The 21,452-nt window shown below is 42.2% G+C and overlaps 1 protein-coding gene across 1 annotated transcript in view; it reads left to right on the forward strand.

Annotated features, from left to right (window-relative positions):
* HHAT (hedgehog acyltransferase) overlaps positions 1 to 18,570 on the forward strand; it is a 152,293-nt gene extending 133,723 nt beyond the window's left edge. Inside the window, exon 11 of the mRNA XM_074168775.1 lies at positions 16,206 to 18,570. Within this exon, the coding sequence (XP_074024876.1) occupies positions 16,206 to 16,297 (92 nt within the window). The 3' untranslated portion in view covers positions 16,298 to 18,570. The remainder of the gene's footprint in view (positions 1 to 16,205) is intronic.
* Positions 18,571 to 21,452: the final 2,882 nt, after the last annotated feature.

Consider the following 21,452-nt stretch of genomic DNA (forward strand, 5'->3'; position numbering starts at 1 on the left):
AAATAAGGGTTGGATGATTTCTTTAGTGTCCTGCTTACACTTTGCACTTTCTATATCTTTACACTATCTATGGTGTTACATTAGATACCTATAATTTCATTTCAGTGCATACACAGTGGTATATAAAACAACTGCAAAGCTCCGCCTACAGTAACCTTCCTGTACTTCTGTTACAATAGTAAGTGCTGACTCATCAGTCCTCCTAAAACTTGAGACCATGGCAGTGCTGTGCTTAGCTGAGGGCACACAATTTGTGAGCATTTCAGTTACTGAAGTTAATTACATCAAGACCCTGTATTGCATGTAGTACTTTGCCAAATTTGCACTGGTTTTGAAAGATGACACAAATTACTTCCATGACAATTTATAGATGGTTCAAAGTTAATGTATAATCTCATTAGATCTTAATCTCTAGATTAATCAAAGATAGTGATTATTTTTTTAAGAAGACGTTAACATTTACTCAACACTTTTTACAGAGTGTTTCTACCATCATGTGAGTTCTGCAGGAGTAATTTCATTAATAATTCAATTCAACTTTATGTACTGCTGCCTTCATTAACGAAGTTGGCTACTGACAGCACTTGTATTTAGTGTTCTGTTAAGCTTGATTGAGATACAAGATTGAGTCCACTTAGACCTCCAAGAGGGAAGACAATAAAATTTTTCTGCATTAGTAAGATTATGGCTATAATTAAGCTGCTGGTCAACCTCTACCAAGCCTTCACTACCAATCTCTACAGCTCTTCACTGTGGATTAATTTAAGTCTCACTCTGAAACAAAATTGGCATAATTAGTTCTGAAAGAAGACTCAAAACACTGGACCCATTTTTTCCAGGTAGAGGCCACCCTAGTTAGTAGTAACTGCAATTTACAAATTTTTAGGGGCATCTTTTGGGGATGTCAAATGACCCTCAGTATCTGTTCTGCACGTATGGGATCCACAAGGCAAGTGGAGCTAGCGAGTGTCCCTGCTGAGGCACACGTGTGAGCAGTGGGGGAAGTTTATGTTGACAATGAGCTTTGTTTGCTTTTACTTGTAAGACTAAGAATAACCACCTAAGATTTGAAAAAAAAAAAAACTGTTATCAAATCTTTCTTTCTGTCATCTTTGCTAAGAAACAAGTATTGTTTAACAAGAGTGTATTCTCTCATACTCTCTCATAACATACTTGATTAAGACCATTTGTTGTCTAATGTAGTGTATACTACCCATTCTTTGCCCGTTTTCTAACTGGACTGTTAGATCAGTACTGGTGAGTTGAGGAGTCTCTTGTGGCTTCTTTTTTTAGTGAAAATTTAATGTGTTCAAATCTGTGAGTTTGACTCTTGCTTCCTGTCTTTTCTCTGTCCCTGTTTCCCTAGTTTGGTTCTCAGTCTTCCTCTGATATTTCTTCCTTCCTACTGGAAATTAACTTGATCACTTTAACCCTTTGATCTTTACTTTTTCAGAGTCTTTGTCTAGAGTGATGCCAACGCATTTGAGTCACCCACCTGCTTCTGTCCTTCTCTGTACTTTTATTTATTCTGTTTTGAGGCTTCAAATAGCAAATCAAAATGGAGATGTGCCATAGCCTGTCAAGTATTTCACCCAACAATTATAACATCTGTTGCAGTTTGGGTTAGAATTTAAAACAAATTAAGCTACATCACTCTCTAGAGAATAAAAAAAATCATTTATTATTCTAAAGCCATAGAAGGTACAGGGGCTTCAGCAAAAGGGAAGGTAAAGATGTTAGTAAATTGATAATGACCTTGGTCCATCTGCCAGGGTAATTTTCCTGCCTTGGTAATTGAAATGTATTCAAATGCAATTTAAAGGTCATCAAGGATGCAAGTCAAAGACTTAAGCAGAGTTTCTGATCAAAACATTAAGTATGATGTTTGACTTTTCCTTTTATGAATGGCTGAAGGATTCTGCCAAGTGGTGCATTTCTCTTGTTTAATCAGGCTTCTTTGTTACGATAAACTTTGACTGCAGCGGAGCTCTTCACTTGAGTCCAGTACTCGCTGAAACACCAAAGGACAGAGGAAGGTCTTTTATCCATAGTTATCTTGCAGTTCTGCAGAAAAGTGAACACTGAGACAAATGCCAATGCAAAATAATTCTTCAAAGGGGAAACAGAGGGTCATCTGAGCAGCATTGCCACATAGGAATGCAGTGGCGCAGACATGAAGGGTGCTGACACTTGTGTTGTAAAATTCGATCCGAAAAGAAGGACTTTCAAAATCTATACTTGGTGTGCCAGTATCCATTCAAAAGATCTGTTGAAAGAAATAAGTAAAGCGATATATGATGGCTGGACAACCAGATTGTGCCTTCAAGATTTCCAAGTAGATTTAAGAATCAATGAAATAAATGGATACTGTTATCTTATTCTCCATTTTCCTGGGCAGAAATCAGCTGCATTAAATGACCATGCATAAATTTTTGAGAAGTTCTTCCATTTCATCCAGAATCTGTAGCTCAGCGTCAGGAATTAATTTTTAGTAATAATTCGTGTAGATCTAGTAGAAGATCGAACTGAAAATAAAGGGGAAGGGGAGAAGATGAACCCTCTATCCTCTCTATTAGGTATCCTAATTATTGCCAAAGAAATTGGCATTAATATCCCTGTCAAGATCAGGAGTAATACTGCCTTCAGAAGAAAAATAGCATATTTTAGCAGGGAGAGCCATATTCTCCATCTCTGCCCTCAAAAATGGCAATCTTTCAGATCTTCTCTAGCTAATCAGTGGAAATGATGGACACCTTGACATCTTCATTTGGCAATACATTTTCACCAACATATCAAAGGTTGCCAACGTTTAGCTTTGGCAATCCTAACTAAAATGAAGTCACTCCCAGTCCAGTTAACCCCATGCTTTAACCTTTTTACTGCACTCCCTACAAAATCATGGCTACCTTTCTTGGTAGCTTGTTTTCCATGGCTAGCTTTCCTTTTCCCACCTTACCACACCCATCTAAGTAGACCAGATCTACTAAGGTATTTTGTTCACCTCAGGTTTTAAAACACACCATTTTCACATTTCTTATGCCATGCTGAAAATATTATCTGCATAGCCCAATTACCATTGGATCATTTATTGACTGTAATGGTGACATGAGGAATGATGCCAACAGACAAAGGGGGCCCTTGGTCTATCACCTGTGAGCTGTTCCCCATGTCTCGTTCTTCCCAGGGCACGCTCCACCCTGTGCCTTGTGTGTCCGCGTGTTCGGGCTTTGTGGTGCTCTGCAAGCCCAGAGCTCCATCCTGCTTCAATGCTGGCTTTGCCAGGTCAGTCTTCTGTAACCACTGTCTTCTCTTCTTCAGGTGGGTTACTTCTCCGCCTTGGTATTTTAGTTTCCAAATGGGGATATGAGAAAATGCTGTTTTGAAGTGCAGAGATTGTAGACAACAATGTTTGAACGTGGTCTGGGCCTGCTTGAGATGCAGCATTCGTTAATTATCCCACAAATTATATTTAATCTGACTAATCTGTACGGTCACACCATCGCACGTGAACTGTGATCTCAAATAATACAAATCAGATCCAGCTCTGATCCTCTGAGCTGGTGTGATGGTGCCTAGATTAATTAATTATTCTAGTTGTGCAGCTGACCCCATGAAGAAAGGCAGCAAGCACCACGCACGCTCTGGAGAGGTTTGCAGAGATGATTGTTTAGCAGGGACTGTACATATGGAAATTTGTTCTCATTTCTCCCTTTGTGCTATCCCATTTACAAATGGAAATGACTGCTTTGTACCCAGTTCTCATTATATTTCTCCCCCATGAGATGTGAAATTAGCATTAGGAGAAATCCCTCGGTAGCTGGGGCTGAAGCCTAGTCTCAGGCTTCAGGCTGCTGCACTGTAAGAGGGAGCAGGGAGGCAGCAAGGCTGGCAGGACCCTGCACTGGCCAGCATGCCTCAGCAAGGGGCAGAGACACTCCACTGGAGCTGGCCAAGGGGTCAGCCAGGGCTGGCCAAGGTGGTGGTGATGAGGCCCAGGCAAGGTGGAGCTGGGAAGTCAAGTCACAATCAGGCACGGTGTGCATACAGTATATGCGTGAATGGTACTTTTATGCAGTTAAATATAGGGGCAATGTGGAGGCCTTGCTAAGTCTGGTCAGGGCAATGAGAGCCTGCTGGTGCCTTCAAGTCCCTGACATCCATTCAGGTGGATCTTCTGGTGAGGGAGTCAAATCCACCCCTCACTGCCTTCAGGGCTCACACTGTGTTGCTTAGTCCAGGGTTGTACAGCTAATTTCAATTAACCCGGTCCTGCCTTACATCAATAGCAAACGTGATCAAGGCTGTGAATCACTGAAGTGTCACTTCATTGCACACCTGGGCAAGGAGACAAGAAACTAGTTGAAGATTACAGAGTTGACGTATATAAATGGATCACTAGTTTCCTCCAGAGAGGTGCATGTGTGTATAGGTTTTGAGCAAGATGTGTATATTAGCGCTATAAGCAGTCTTATTAAAGGTTTGCAGCGCTGCTTTGATTACATTGAATAGCAGAGCACGGGTGGGACAGGGGGTATAACAGCCGTGCGTCAGCTCATGCTCCTTGCTAATTGTTGTGGGCCAGGGAAGCACATGGAAAGTTTATATCTCATTGCACTAAGCTACATTTTGTTAAGTAAGATAATTTAAATATAGGCACTAACTTTCTGGCAAGGCATGGTAATACTGTTTTACTTGGTTATAGTTTGATGTACTGTAAAGGAGATGGTGGTTGTGAGGGTTTTTTTTTTTTCTTCTGCTAAAGATATTAAAAAAAAAAAGGATTTTTTTTTTAGAAAATCTTTTTACAGGCGTAGGATTGTTCCTGTACATACTTTGCTTCACGAGTGCAGCCATCCTTACCTGAAAGGAACATTGTGAGCGATCCCATTCAGCATCTGTTCAGGAAGCTTTCTTAAACCAGGAAAGCAGGGAGAGCAGCTAGTCTGTTATAACAACATGTCAGTCTTTCCACGTGCCTTCCTCTGAGCCAGCTACACTTCTGATTCACACAGAAAGCAGGGAACAAGGTATTTCCTCCCCAAACTCACTAGATGTACTCTTGGAATCCAGAATTGATTTTTTGAGACTGTACAAGTAAATTGTCTAATTTTGACCTTGAAGTCAATTAAATACTGCTATCTTTCAAGTAATTTTAAGTCACTGTTTTCTTTGTTTCAAATGGTCTTGATGGTAGACTAACACAGACTTTTTTTTTTTTAAAAAATTATCTTACCCACAAGCTATCTGTATTTTATCTGTATTTTACTGATAATTTTTCTATTTAGTTGCTATGACTATGGGCTGCAGCAGGGTCAGATTAGCTTGTTTTATCACAAACTGGTCAACCATGGTCAACCCCATGGTCAACCTTTTCCCACAGGTAACTTGCACCATTACATTTTGTGTGATATGCTGCCAGTGTGATGGGGATTGATCACTGTCAACGTTTTCTGTTGGCTGATGGCCGTCTTCAGGCACCGCTGTCCTTCCAGGGCTGCCTGCCTTAACTCTCCATCAGCCCTTTTCTTTGCCCTTTGGTGACACTGTGAAAACAAGACACAAGCGGAAGGGGGGTAACTTCATACAGCCTGAGACCAGCAGCATTGAAAATGCCTCAGTCACGAATCGATTGCTACGGCTCGGTAACCGATTGCAAGATCGCCTGGTTACCTTATCTGTGTACTTCCTTCCCACAAGATGTTTGGATTTCTGTTAAATGAGAACTCAGTTCAGTGGCCTCGCTTGTAGTCCCGGCTTTACACTGATACAGCAATTATCCCAAGTGCAGTGTTCCCATAAATTACCGATGTGCTCTCAGCCCTTCTCTTACTGCATTAAGCTCTAGAAGGTAATATAATTTTCATTACACAGAGCATTTCAGGTACGAGAGCTCTGTGATAAGAAGTTGCAGTTTGTTTATTGCTAGCGCAGCTGGTTGTAAAATTTGTTGTTAAATTTGTCACGCTGCTTTTTTTCTTATTCTTAACACTCTGAAGGGACAAGACAGTGCCATAGAATTGCTGCAATGGTCTGGGAACATAAGTGGAGGATGACAAGGAAAAATTGTAGATTAAAAAGTGTGTTGCAGGTAGGAAAGGGGCTGTGAATAATTCATTTTTAAATAATTCTTCACATTTAAAAATGAATTATTTTATGGTCACTTAAGCATCTTATATTCATGACCACTCCAGAGTACCTTAGCCAGAAATTGGGTTGGGGAAATTAATTATAGTACTTCACCTTTTTTACCCAAATGTTTGCTTGGTGGTGATTGATGATACCTGTCTGAATCTCTGGTTAAAATCCTCTGCTTTAGAAAGTATATAGCCTTAATTTTCAGGGGCTCCCTAGCACTGAAGGGCTACAGAAGGAGTTCTGTTGTATGCAAAAAGGCTGACATACAAACCTAAATCCAAGAACCCAAATTGCATTGATATAGAAACCCTCCTGAAATTCAAGCTCTAGTAGAGGGAAAGTTAATTCACCCTTCTGCTCAGCACATCTTTCCATATATAACATGGGTATCTCTCTGCTCACTGAGAGACAGACACTCACCTCGGGATCCTGCCAGGCAGCAGCAGCACATTCCCAGCTCTGCCTTTGGGATGTTGATGTTCTTCTGGGGAGTCAGCTCTTTGTCACATGTTTCCCCTTGCAACTGCAGTGAAAGGAGGCTCGTGGCTCTGATGCTGTGATTGGCGTCTATAATGCTCTCAGCGAATAATTAGAAATGGAAAATGCCGTAAAATCTTCGCAAGTGTTATCTTTCCGTAATTGTTCACACCATATTTAAGGGGAAGTTGTGCTGGGAATACCTGAGTAGACATTTAATGGTAAGGATAGTGCTGTCCTTCTGCAAACCAAGCCAGATATATTATTCAAAAATGTTTTCTTTGCATAACACTTGGAAGAGGTAGCTCTTTTGCCTTGCTTCCAGGTGAAGATGCATGTTTATTTACAATGATGCTTTCAAAAGCTTTTGTCTCTTTTCTAAAATTAAATGAACAAACATAGAGATTTCATGATTTGCAGGCTTTGATTTCACATTAGCTGTGTGCAGCTGTCAACTAAAGACCTGGGAGGAGAAGGGAGGTCGCTTCTAATTTACAGATTCACCCCTTCTTAATCTGAAAACTAAAGCTGTTTGTTTGGTTTTCTTTTCTTTTCCTTTCCTATTAGCAGTTGTGGCAGAAAGAGTCTGCCAGGCAGTTTTAAGCAATATTCCTTACTGTTAATTCAAATTCAGCAGTAGCACGAATATGGTTCTTTTTATTTTATTTGAATTACTCCAGAGTCAACTTGATATGCATGAGACCAGGATTACTGCCTAAAATCTCAGGCTTTTTTCCACTAACTAACTCTGCTGGAAAAACTAGTAGAGGGTGAAGCTCTATTTTAAAACATGAAGCAGAAGGCATAACTCCTATGATTCCTTTGTGCTTTATACAATGTTTAGAAGTAAAAATATTTAAGGTAGAATTATGGTCAGATAATACTACAAAAAAAACCCAAGAAATATAGAGTGAAGTTATCAGCATCATCCTGCTCTGTGATACATCCTTCCCTGTGATACATACAGGGAAAATAATGCTTCTAATCTACAGCATGTGGAGAACTGCTAGTGTCATGGTTAGGTAGCGTTGAATGAGGTTCAAAGACAAAATGGAAAATCCATGTAGGTAGGCATATCCTATATGGATATCTGCATCCACAGAGCGTATACCAGCATTTGTAATTATCACAGCAGGTTTTTTTCTTCATTCATGTACATACTTAATGCAATGCAAATAGTTCTGGCATCATCATTGAATTGTGTTGAGGAGCGCTTTATAACAGCTATAGGATAGGCCTATCTTTTCAGCTCTGCCTATGAAACTGTTTATTTGCAGCTTATCTAATTAATAGGAAAAAGTATGTTCAGCATCCGTAGCCCTGACATAGGTTGAACTGATTTCTTGTTGTTTAAGAAAGTCCTTGTCAGCACGCAACTTCCTTCAGTGCTGTCAAGCATAAAAGTAAAATGATTTTTGTTATGGTAAAGTGTGGTTCCACACACAGTGAGAACAGAGAAAAGCCACAACTTTTGTGACCTCTATCTGCTAAATAAAACCTGTTTGCGTTATGAAAACAGACTACAGCTTTCTGCTTTCAGTAATGCTGATCTGGGTGAGTTGCGGTCATCCTGCACTGCAGATGATGGTCTTGGACTGTTATCTATCCATTTTCAGTTTTTCTCAGCAGTGATAAGGACTACCTCAGAAAGCCACAGATGTACACATTCTCCAGAATGGTATAATTTAAAATTCGCATAAGTAGACTACTCCGTTATACATTTGTTAATGTCTTTAACTGGAAACTGCTTCATGTCTACTGAGGAGGAAGCTTTTGCGGTTACTGCCAGTGCACCTGGATGAGGTTCAGGTCTAGACCGGGCAGCTAAGGATTTTGTCGTTTTCTATCTTGTTTCCAGATGCCGCATGAGACAGCTTTTGCCTTATCCTAACAGCATTTCCCTGGTTTTCCTTTAAAATACTTCCTATTGTACAGTAATACTTTTTATGAATATTTGGACCTCACCCACACTTGAAGCTTAAGCATCTTCAGCACCTGGAATTCTATAGCAATAAGTAAGGTCAGCCTGGAGTCTCCCAGGCTGGTTCCCCTTGGCCGAGCTGCTCTGCTCCCAGGCTACGCAGTGGTTGGAGGGGAAAGACATAGGAGCTGTTTGCTTGCTAATAATGGCATCTTGAATATACAGACCCTGTGAGTCTGCGTGCTGCTTTACATGGGCTGGGAGGATGGAGATGCCCAGCTGGGACTTTGAGGGCTGTGCATTTGCTGGCAGAATTTAGTGCTTATTTTTCGCAATGTGTGCAATATGGATGCTGAAAGTAACAGCAAAAAAAAAAAAACCACCAACCCTTCCATGGCTCAGGTTAGGGCTTTGCTTGCCATATGTATTCTTTGAAACTGAATTAATTATCCTCTATGTACGGTATCTTACCTTACCATCCTTGCAGTTATCCCTGACTGAACGGCTGGAGGTGATTTGTTATACCTGGTTTGAGTGCTCCCACATAACAGCCAAGAAGCCAATTAAATGGAAGGGAAATTCTCTGCATCAACTCTTTTTTCCAGGCAGCAGCAGAATTTTACATATCAGTAGCTGAACTGGAAGCATGCAAAAATAAAATGCTTATTAGGAAAAGCTCCTACACAAGGATGCAGGCTGTTCGCAGACAGTAATGCCTAAGTTAGCCACTAATTCACCCACAGTTGAATTTAAGCATTTGAATAATACAAATGAGTAGACTCTTCATTTTAAGTTTTAAACCCAGAAACTGGGATCCTTAATTAGCCTTTAGGCTAAGATTTCAAGTATTAACTATTCTGGATTTTAAGACGACCAGCTACAGCCAGTAATGCACACACTTATATTTTGAAGAGCCTATCCTCAAATACGGATTATTAAAAAAAAAAAAAAAAAAATTTGGTCACCAGCATCAGGAGAGTAGGACGAATTTAAATAATGAGAAGACTGCTTCCTTGACCAAAGCTTTTTGTACAGAAAAAGAGTCTTTTAATAGCACTGCGCAAGAAAATACAGACTGATGAAAAACTGCATTTCTAGTCAAATTCTCTAGGTTGTATAGAGCTTGCAGAGCAGTGGGAGGATAAACTGGGGAAAAAAAAAATATCTTTAAATCAGGTTTAGGCCACCGCCAAATCTGGTCAGTGCAAGCAGAGCATAAAGAGATCAGTGGAGATGGGGCAGATGTGATAGGGATGGGGTACAGCTGGGTGATTTAGATATATTAATAAATTTTCTGTCAGTCTAATATCTTGCTGTTCCTACAATATAGCAAATAATTTAGATATGCTGCAGCCACACAAAAGGGAAATTGCATGTCTTCCTTTAATATTTTACATGATTATTCTTCTCTGCTTTGTGGTCCTACATGGTACTGCAGTAAGTTTGCTTTATCGCAGAGAGAGTTTAATTGAACATATATGAGAATTTTTCCGAGCTTCCCACCAGTTCTGCTTGCATCTTTCCATCTCTAAATTTTGTTCTTAGGATGAGCTGTAATACAGAAGTGCTTAGGGCAAAGCTGCCAGCCGCTAGTGAACCACTCCAGAGCTTGCTAAGGGTGAGTCCAGCAATCTGAGGCAATGACAGAATTTGATTAGAAACTGAAGAAGGAGCGGGGGAAAAGGGAATGAACTGCAGCAGAAAGAGAGAAGTCCCTTCCATTTCTCCCTTCATTGAAACACTGAGCTTGGTCTGTTGGAAGAACAACAGTATCTGGGAAAAAGATAATATAATGAATGTTAGTTTCTATTCAGCTGTGCAAATGCAGCACATAGTGCATAATGCAGTGCTGCCCAGACCCAGCATTAGGTAGAGCTGTGTGTACCATCTCTATGCTTACCAAGAAGTTGAAAAACTGGATGCACAATGCATGGAGCAATTTTATATAAACCGGTTAGATCGCCTCTGATGGGCTTTGAAGTTTTCCCGTCCCACATGTGCATGCTGAATGCTAACACACCCAAAAAATTTATAGGGTTTCCTTTTCCAAATGCATAAAGAGTGATTGGGTATCAGATCGCGCAGTGTTTGTAATATATGCTGCTGGACGTGCCCTGCTGTAAAGGTCAGTAGGGGTCCACCTGGAAGTGACAAACAGACCTGAAATTAAAATTAAAGAATTCAGACTTTATCCTCTGCTTCAAATGTTGGGCTAGATAATACATTTCTTTCAACTGATCTTTAGTTTTGAATGTGTTATTTTTCCTGAAAATGTGGCAATTTTACTGATCTTGTAAGGATGTTAGTAATTGTAGGTAAGAGAGGTCTTGGCCTCAAATGCTGGTTTGCCTTGGCTTTTTTTTTTTTTCTGCTTGAGAAATCGGTGTCTGTTCCTCCTCCTGCCCGCAGTTGTGTCTCCTTAATTCCACTTTACAGGGGAGTTGCTTCAGTGTCCTGTCACATGTGACCTTTTGTTTAAGGATAAATTTTTCCAGAGTGCTAAGTCTGATAGCAACTTAGGTACTTTCAAATCAAAGTCAGAGTAAGATGTAGGCTCCTGAAGTCAAGCTTTACAAAGAGATGACTGTTTCTGACTTCTATTGATTTAATAACTACTCTGTACTTGAAGACTTCGGAGGACTGTGTGGCCAAGTCACATCTGAAAATAGCATTAAGGTCCCAAAGCTAAGGCAGTTTTGGAAAATGTAAAATGCAACTACAGTCCCTTTCTCTTGCATTTCACTGCTTAGAGGGAACAAAGGGCTGTTTCCATGATGTGAAACCTGGGTACATATAAAACATTGCTGATGGGATTCTTTTTCATTAATGTAGGCGCTAGGAAATTTGAAAGAGCTTCTTTATGGATACATGATTAAATGGTGGTTCAGATGGTTTGAACTGAAGTGATGAGGACGTAAGTGGCCATTTGAGAGATGTGATCCAGGCTGTTACTTTTGAGCTGAAAGCTTAGTTTTACTCCACTGCCTTCAAAACCCAGAGCATGCCAGAAACACAACCTTTGCTAGATGTTTGCAAAGTATCCAGATGTGTTCCTGAAGAGGAGATAGGAAGTTTAAAACAAGGAGTAACTCTAAAAGCTGTTCCTGTTGCAGTTAGAATCATAGAATAGTTTGGGTTGGAAGGAACGTTAAAAGGTCATCTAGTCCACCCTACTCCTCCATAACTTCAGCTAGACCAGTTCACTCAAAGTCCTGTCCAACCTGACCTTCAATGTCTCCAGGGATAGGGGATCTCTGGGCAATCTGTTCCAGTGTTTCACCACGCTCATGGTAAAAAATTTCTTCCTTCTATCTAGTCTAAATCTACACTCTTTTAGTTTAAAACCATTGCCCCTTGTCCTATCACAACAGGCCCTGCTAAAAAGTCTGTAGCCATCTTTCTGATAAGCCCCCTTTAAGTTCTGAGAAGTCTGCTATAAGATCTCCCTGGAGCCTTCTCTTTTCCAGGCTGGATGATCCCAGCTCTCTCAGCCTGTCCTCATAGGAGAGGTGTTCCATCTCTCTGATCATTTTTGTGGCCCTTCACTGGACCCGCTCCAACAGGTCCATGTCTTTCCTGTGCTGAGGACTCCAAAGCTGGACACAGTACTCCAGGTGGGGTCTCACCAGAGTGGAGTAGAGGGACAGAATCATCTCCCTTGACCTGCTGTCCATGCTTCTTTTAATGCAGCCCAGGATACTGTTGGCTTTCCGGGCTGTGAGCGCACATTGCTGGCTCATGTCCAGCTTTTCATCCACCAGTACCCCCACGTCATTCTCCTCAGGGCTGCTCTCAATCCCTTCATCCCCCAGCCTGTATTGGTACTGGGGGTTCCCTTCTTTGGGAAGAGGCTGTTTGATAGATGGATAAAGTGTTGCTGTTACCTCACCACAGAATTCGCAGTCCTCTTCACAAAGGAGTCCGTGTTTGACTTTTCTGGAGCAGCATATCTGTATAAGCACAGAATTTGGTCATGATTCCATTAAAGTTTCCTCAGCCGGCATTCCTTTGTTAAAAGGGAAGTCCAGCTGTTTTAAAAGAAGTTTGCGCAAGTAAAGCTTACAAATATCACTGGATTTGCAAATACCATATGATTTTTTTCTTAGATTTAAAAATAGCTTATGTTAATGAATACTAATTCATCTTTCCACAAAAAAGATTATGAAAATGTGAGTTGCCTCATGAAACTTGGCCTTCAAGCCTAAAATCAAATTGTTGAAGACAATCAATAAATTTTAAGTTTTAAGGTGGTATGTGACATGCTTTTGAATAGGAAAACTTAACTCAGTCATTTACTAATAGCTTAGTACTTGATTTGACCCTAGTAATGTTGTTTTTAAGAGTACATTTTATGTATATGATTTTGTAGAGATGCTAATCTAGAATGCAGGCATGCATGCTTCCAAGCAGAGCTGGGAAAATGATACAGTGTAGGTGAGGATGAAGTACTTTAGGGTGATAAAGTAAAGCTGGGGAGCCACCAGAAGGAGGAGCCCGTAGAATTGTATTTGAGGGTGGGAGCAGAATGAGAGTCAGCAAAAGGCCTGAGGGAAGAACGTACCTTCCACTGCTGGCCCAGGGCAAAAAGCGTGATTTCCATGGAAATGTGGATCTGAGACCATCAGTACTGTTTGGTTGTTCGCGTTTACAAGGAGGAACTGTTTAAGCAAGGAGAAGGTTCCTGTGAATTCATCTTGCAAGAGAGCAGCTCATGCTGCTGTTTGATTATAGAAGTCACACACAAGGATGCCACAGAGGTCATTTAAACGCTGGGCAGAATTTGAAATTGCATCCTTGCTGGATTAGCGTTGCTCGATGTATCCTTCCCTACAACATCACCTTCTGGAGACCAAGTTCTTCAGTCTTTTCAACAGGTTTATTTTATACCCAATCCTAAAATGGAAGAGCTGAGTGAAAATAGTGTAAAAAAAAATCATCTGCTTGCTTCAGGCTGTCCTTGGACATCTTCTCAGGTGTGGATGCGCTTGTGTGGATCTGCCTTAAGGGGACTGGCGCTGATCCGAGATTGCACAGGAGCAGGACATGACACCTTTGCTTCACTCACTCACAGCAGAAGCACCATATGCATTTCCCCACGCCCGGCGGCCATGCACGTGGTCCCTGTGTGGCAAGAAAGGGCCAGCAGAGGTGCCGTCTCTCTCACCCCTGCTCAGAGCTGGCTGCCTCCTGCCCCTGCAGCAAGAAATGCTTTGGGATCTGTGCAGCTGCTCCTAGAATAGCAGTAGCAAGATTAAATTAAAAAAAAAAATAAAAAATCCCCTTTTTCCCTTGCCCATAGTGGGTCACTTTGTTCTTCCCCCTTCCTTTTCATCTTAATTGGATCAGGAGGAGGTGATCTGCCAAATGCAACCCCAGACACCTGCTAGTGTGCAGGAGAGACTCCCTGCGTTCCAGGAGGATTACCACAAGCCTGATTATAACAGCAGGAGAGCCCCATGAACCCAGGTCGTGGGCACTATGAAGGAATCTTACCATAAATCTACGGCACCTAGGGAAGATTTCCAGTGCATACTTATGTATTCCAACAAGATCTCTTATACTTTGGCTAGGAATAACAAGCAAGACTAAAGACTAATGTTGGCACATTTTCTGTGTGCCAGAGCTTTAAAGTATTTAAAAATGCAAAATATGTATCTAGCAAGATTTCCAAAAGTGCCCATTAAAAAAAAAAAAAAAAAAAAGGCTATTCTGGACTCAGTCCTTTTTTAACTTTCTGGCTCTGTATAAAGCAGCCACAACAATACTGCTGCCAAAAGAGGTATTTTTTTTTCAATTACATTTATTGACATGCTTTCACATACAATTTTATCAGAGACAAAGTACAGCCGGACTTTAGCTTGCTATTGAAAGTGAAACCTGATCTACAGTAGCCTAACTTCACTGAAGAAAAAAAGGGACTATTTTATTGTTACAAGTCCCTTTCACAAACACAATTGCTGAGGTATTTCCAAACAAATAATTACACAAAAAGTATAATTTTGCTTTAGGGTGTTGTGAGGACAAGTGATTAATATTTGTAAATGTCTCCATGAAAATCATTCAGGTTGCAAGACTGTATTTCACCACAAAACAAAGCCAGAACAATTAGAGATTCATGAAGCAAACAGCTTTTCATAGGGGTGGGGGGGGGAATAACTTTTTCTGAACCTGTTCCCAGGTGAAGTGTTACACTCCCTGGGCTCTCAGGGCACAGAGGAGGGGTCCCAGCAGATGTGGCCCCTTGGACTGAGCCCAAGGCAGCAAGCCCTGCTGAGGGCAGGCTATTAAGCTAAGGCTTAACTGGACATTAACACAATTAAACAGTCTCCAGGACTGGCATTGGCTTGACACCTGGACAAAGCCAGCCTGCAAAATACCTTGTAAACATCCCTTCAGAAGGAGTCCTTCCTGGAGTAGCGCATTCTGTAGAGATTACATCTTCTCTCCATCCCTTCTCCAGACCAATGGGGAATCTCATTTCTGCCAGCAGGTGCCTTGAAACCAGGGTTTTCCCCAAGAGGGAGCACTGAAGCCCTTCCTTCAGAAGCAGCTGCTCATAGTTTGAGGATGGCATGCAGAAAACCAGTCCTACACGTAACCAGAATTCCTATGTCAACAACAGCAACAAAAAAGCCATCAAAACCCCCTCAAACACCTTCCTCCCTGCCCTCTTCTCACAGACAGAACACACTGAAGAACATCAGGGCCTAATGCTGGGGCTATCAGCCTGTAAACTCTAAATTTCATAAATTCTAAGGGGGTGAGGAGGATGGAGGAGGGGAACAGAGGTGCCAGGAAAGGTATGAAGAAAAGCAAAAGCATTTACCCAGTTCAGAAATCTACAGATAAAGATTTTTCAAGTGATCTGCAACTCCACTGGAAAGCAATAGACCTTTTGGCTTGTGACCTCCTCCTTACTGCTTTAGCTGTAAAAAGTTCAAGTGAAAAGACAGTGATTTTCACTAAAAAGAATTTGAAATAATGACAAAACATGTCATTTCCCCAGCAAAAGTTTTATATATGAGAGGAGTTAGTCTTTTTAGTTAACAAGAAAAAAAATAATCTAACAAGAACACATCAGGCAAATGGGGCTCTCTGTTCTGCGTGGGCACAATGGTGTTCTGACCCCATGAGCTTTTTACAGAGCTGTAGACGTACATCAATTTTACACCCAGCTGCAGGGTATCCAAACCAGACTTAATCAGAGGCTTCCCCAGACTTTTTTAGCAGAACAGGTGACTGGGTTTGTTCCGATTTTTAATAACCTGCATTGTGGCTATGCATCCCTTTGTGCCTAGAAAGCACCGTAGCCAGCTTAAAGCGTCAGGGTTCATTCGTGGATCTGCTTGATAGACAAGCCCACCACAAAGGGAGAGGATTGAAGCAGACCTCTTTTATTCAGCAAGCAGGTTTTGGTGGTGCAGAGAGGGAATAAACCTGATCCAGTTTCCTGAAAATGGAAAAGACTGGGGCTACAGGGGTCAGGCATCCCAGAAGCTCAAACAATCCAGATTTCTCCTTTCAAATTTAGTGGGTTGACTCTACTTACTTATGAGACTGAATTGCTAATAAAATTAATTAGAAGCATCATAAGTTGGTCATCCCAAGAGTATTTATACTTGAAGCAGTCATTAATTATTATGACTAGGATTGTCTGTCTTTCTATTTATAGGCTGGCCATGGGCAACACTGACTGTTCTTGGGTTCCTGTACTGCTATTCTCACGTTGGAATTGAATGGGAGCAAACGTACGCTGTGAATTAGCAATGACACAGAACAGTGACTTTTAAAACAGGTTGATGGCATTTCTACACTGGATATTCTATCTGCAGAAGGATGCACCAGACCCAAGTATTTGGTTAATGTGTTAAAACCAAAAGCTCGTGTAATTGATTCTGGATTGTTAATGCAGGAATTGAACCAGAAACACTGATGGGCTACGGGTGGGGAGAAGTGATGAAGCATTTTGAATTATGTTATTTTTATAAAACAGTATCTCTGTAACTCTATGTACATTAGAAGCATGCATCTCAGAATGTGTATTTTATATATGTTGACGATTGTATTTGTTTTTTCCAGTGTTTCACTGCCTATTTTGACATATTGAAGAAAGAATTTTTTCCTACCTTGCACAATTCAAAAAACCCAATCTCTGTCAGCTTCTGTCCAGGGGCACACAGGGCTGTGCCCTGCACTTACATTACTCCATGAAGGGCAGGATGCTCATCAGTTCTTCTTGATTGCTTTCTGATATAAGTTAGAACATTTTTTGCTATTCTCAGTGACAGCAGTAGTTCAGCCTTAAGCTACCTCTCTACTTACTGTAGCAAAGTCTGCTTTTTTTTTTTTTTTTTTATTTCTTCATTTAAAATTTTGCCTTTAAAACACCACCCTTTTTTGGTAGTCTTGGGAATTGTTATGTTTGTTTCTTTAAAAAGAGGGTGTAGGGAAGCAGGTATTTTCTTAAGGAACAGCTTATCTTTTTAATCAAATATGACCTTACAGCTTCTTGGGCTTTAAGTGCTCTCTGCCTTATGTTAGAGCTAAAGCATATAGTATTACCTTTATTGTGGGGTGAATCCCATCTTCAAGGGACTGGTCAGTCATCCTCTTGTATTTTTCTGTTATGAAAGGAGATAACCCAGGTCTGGCTGAATGGTAAATCTGTTCAGTCTGCTTCATTCTCTGGTCTCCAGGCAATCAACTCCTGCAATATTAAAGGTACACTAGAAGTAGCATTTTAAGAACTTTAAAAAACAAAAAATCCCAACAGAATGGTCCAACAGAGTGGCACCAAATTAGCCAGAGGTCTGTATCCTTTGCCCACAGCCAGACCTGTTACAGCAGCACCTTTGCTAAAAGATGAACTTCTGGGGTTGCCCAGAGCTGGGAAGGTCCTGCCTGCAGGCATCGGGCTGTGGCAGTGCCTCAGCACATGATGATCTTCTGAGAGAAGGGGAGCCCCTACTCACGTCTGGCACAAGGGGTGTCTCTCAGGCTGTTCTTTTTTAAACTGATACTGAAGAGCAGCCAGAAGACCTTTAGTCTTTGTAAAGTTAGACGTTCCCCCTGGGCCTGGCAAAAGGCCATCAGTCCTGGAGTGGGATTCTTCCAGAGCAGCTTCCTGCACCTGAAGCAGAAGGACTTCTATCAAAACTTGTTCTGTGCCCCCACCACCACCAGCCATTTGGGCCTGTTTGGAGGTACAGTTAGTGTCCTACTGTCCATCACTCCTACACCTTCAGCCAAGTCTGATCGACCTCATCCCTTGAACAAGAAATTCAGTGCCCGAGAGGGACTTCAGGTTAGCACCTACGTTTCTGATGTCTCTGCTGCTCAGAACTGTGGCAGCCTTCTTTTCCCCCTTCATTTGTTCCTGAAGAAATAAGGGCAGAGGCTTCAGCTCTCTACCCCTCTGGAGACTAAACCCATCTCTTGCTGTTTCAAAGCAGAATCTCCAGCCTTTTATGTTTAGGGAAAGCTTTTTCTACCATGAGAATGCAGTGATTTCCCCTGGAAGTCATTTCTAGGAGATACCGTGGACTGTTGCAAATAAGACTTACCTTGAATGCTGCCTGGCCAGAGATGTGTCCCTCCTGACTGACTTATGATGATTGCAGAGATCCTCTCAGCCACGAAGAAGTATATTGCTCTCAGCCTCTGCATTTACTAAGAGCATGAGATTGGCCTCCATTTTGGAGTAGAACTGAGCTAAGGGCAAGAACTTCCTCAGACTTAACTCAAACTTTGTAATTAATTGGAATTAGAATTGGAATGAAAAGTCATGAGTCTGTTCTTCAGTCTTATTGATTACTGTTATTACATGAAACAAGGGGCTGCTAAGTGATTAGATTCCAATTTGTATGCATGCAAAACTTCCTGTTCTAATATTAGAACGACCTTGAAGGTCATCTACAGTATGCTTATTTCTAAACTAAAATTATTTTATATTTTTTTTCAGTGCTTTATACATATTTCATAATTTTGTAACCACTTCTGTTTCTAAAAATAAAGCTCAAACAGACGGTTGGCTTGAGAACTGTGTCATAGAAAGCTACAGTTTGGTGTAAGAAAAAGAAGTGCTTCACTGCCATGAAGAAACATCACTACGCACTGGAAGCCTGCGGGATGGGTGCAATGCAGACTGGTTACTTTTATCCCTCTAGTGCACTGCATGGAACACGCATTCCCTGATGGTGGGAGTTTAAAAAGGAATACACCCTTCATAGAATCGTAGAATTGTCTAGGGTGGAAGGAACCATCTAGTCCAACCATCAACCTAACTCTGATAAAAAAAAAATAAAAAAAAAAAAAAATCACTAAGTCATGTCACTCAGCACTATGTCAACCTGTCTTTTAAATACCTCCAGGGATGGTGCCTCAACCACTTCCCTGGGCAGCCCATTCCAAGGCTTAATAACCCTTTCAGTGTAAAAATTTTTCCTCATATCCAATCTGAACCTCCCCTGGCGCAACTTGAGGCCATTTCCTCTTGTCTGTGACTTGGGAGAAGAGACGGACCCCCCCCACCTCTCTATAACCTCCTTTCAGGTAGTTGTAGAGAGCGATAAGGTCTCCCCTCAGCCTCCTTTTCTCCAGGCTGAACAACCCCAGCTCCCTCAGCCGCTTCTCATAAGACTTGTTTTCCAGACCCCTCACCAGCATCATTACCCTTCTAGATCAGTTAAGGTGAGGCTTAAGCACGTGAAGCTTCTGGGAGTGGTCACTGAGAGGGTAGCATGCAAATAAAATGATGCTTCCCTTCAGTCTCTTGCTATCTTGGGCCACAGTCAGAAATACAAAGCATGCTTCCACAATTTTTCTTATAGTTTAAATATTTATCTTATGAGAAATAAATGGATTTCCTTCACACTCAGTCTTTCCAGGGGTTCTTTTTCATGCTATTTTTGAAACATGCATTTCAAGAACAAGGCCGCTTACAAAGTTTCTGAGCTGTCCTGCTCATAGAAGCACCAGTAGGCAAGGCATGAGGCAGGCACGGGGCACACCTGGTCAAACACGCAGCTCTCTTAAGAGCTCAGGCTGTGCCTGAAACACTTCACATGTAAGTACTCAGTTACATCTTCAGCTTGGAGACACACTTCTCAGCATGACCCGAGAACTGATTCTACGTTATCAAGTGGCACCTGATGTAATTGAAATTATGTGGTAGCCAGAAGCGCATCCCCCATGCAAGTCCTCAGTGACAGTCCTAGAGGGGGGCGGGAGCGTACAGAGGTCTGGAGGAGATCGAAGTAGACACCCCACTTACCAAGAAAAATAAAGGGGAGGGGAGGAGGAGACTGCCGAACACTAAGGAAAATCTAGCTGAGGGACCTAGGAAACCGTTGACAAAGACAGAAATTGCCAAAGACACTGGCCATTTTGAACTGAAGGGAAGACACTTCTAGTCTGATGGGGATGGGGGACGCTACTGCTGATAAACCCTAGAAGTCACAAATGTGCAGTGACCAAACACAAGATGATGGGCTCTGAAACTGAGCTGGGCATTCTGAAAAACCGCCTAAGCGGCGAACAAACATAGCGTATTGCAATATATGGCTTTAGTGGCTTCCACTAAGCTGTAGTAATCAAAAGTTCTGTCACACATGCGTCCCTCCCCTAGCCCCCTTCTTGGCCAACAAAGCCCTCCCAGCCATCATTACTACTGGGGACAGTAAGCTTATGCTAAGTGGCTCTTTCTTTAATTCTGCATTGATTAGAGGGCAAGCCAGGCTTTGCTCATATATCTCTTTCACATCTGAGAGCTAAAAGCAGCTTAGTTGGAATAACCAGCTCACCACAGGTCAGAAGAAAAACAGCATAACTGTGAAAACCTGCAGCAATTGTGTTAGTAGTGGTGGCAGTAACACAGTGCCTCTCTGTGCTCTTGCGCACCCGCTTAACTTACCCTCCATCACTGCTAACCCTTGAGCTGGTTGCAGCTCCCGCTTGCTAAGCGGAGGCTTGCCTTCCTCACGGCCTGCTGGCACCATTCGACTCAAGGAGCTGTGAAGAGCGAGGAGATTGCTATGCACGGTCTGTCCGAGCTTCTCCTGCCTGTGCTTTGTAGTCCATCCCCCCCACTTCCCGAGTAGCGCTGCCCGTTATTGCTTTGCAAAAATAACTCTCTCGGCGCACAGCCACTTGTTAGTCAAGGCATATATTTTAATCCAGCAGGGACAGCTGAAATACTGCTCGCCGCAAAGCCTGTGAAGAACACCGAGGCTGTAACACCTTTGAGGAATTAGGGGACATTTGCATTACAATGGCTCATTTCTTGTATCGAGGGACCCCTGAGATCAACCCTCTGCTGACCCCCTGCAGATGCCCTGGGGTGTTGTGTGCACGTGCACTGCTTCCAGCAGTTTCACAAATAGCTGCTTGTGGAGCAGTTCCTGCAGTAGTTGCATGTAAAAGGAAGAAACGAGGAAGACAACTATTTTATCCGAGATTTCCACTTTCAGCAAATGCGATCGTGTCAACTGCAGGCCCTTCCAGAGCATCTGAGAATGAGATGAGTCCCCAGCATCCCGTGAGTGTGAATCACCTGCACCAGAGCATCCTGCTGGACCAACTCAGCTCGGGCATCCCCAGCCTCAGGGGGCAAGCACTGGCAGCTCCAAGCTTGAGAGGCTTTCAGGGATGCCACCGTTGCCCGGGAGGAGAGGAAGAGAAAACATCTAACAGGTCTGACCCATATATTTTAGACACTGTGCAAGAGGCTGAGCTGAAGAGTCTGAAGGCCCAACTTTCAGGAAGCCTCGGCGCCGCTTCATTCAGGGTATCTCCCAGAAGCTTTAGCAACATCAGGCCTCCAGCCACATGTCAGCATCACTGGCCTGGGAAACTACTGCTCCGTGGGGGAACCAGGCACCTGTGCTCAGTACCCAACACTGATAGTGACAGGATGGAAACT

The sequence above is a fragment of the Numenius arquata genome, chromosome 2 (assembly GCF_964106895.1).
Source record: "Numenius arquata chromosome 2, bNumArq3.hap1.1, whole genome shotgun sequence".
Lineage (NCBI taxonomy): Eukaryota > Metazoa > Chordata > Aves > Charadriiformes > Scolopacidae > Numenius > Numenius arquata.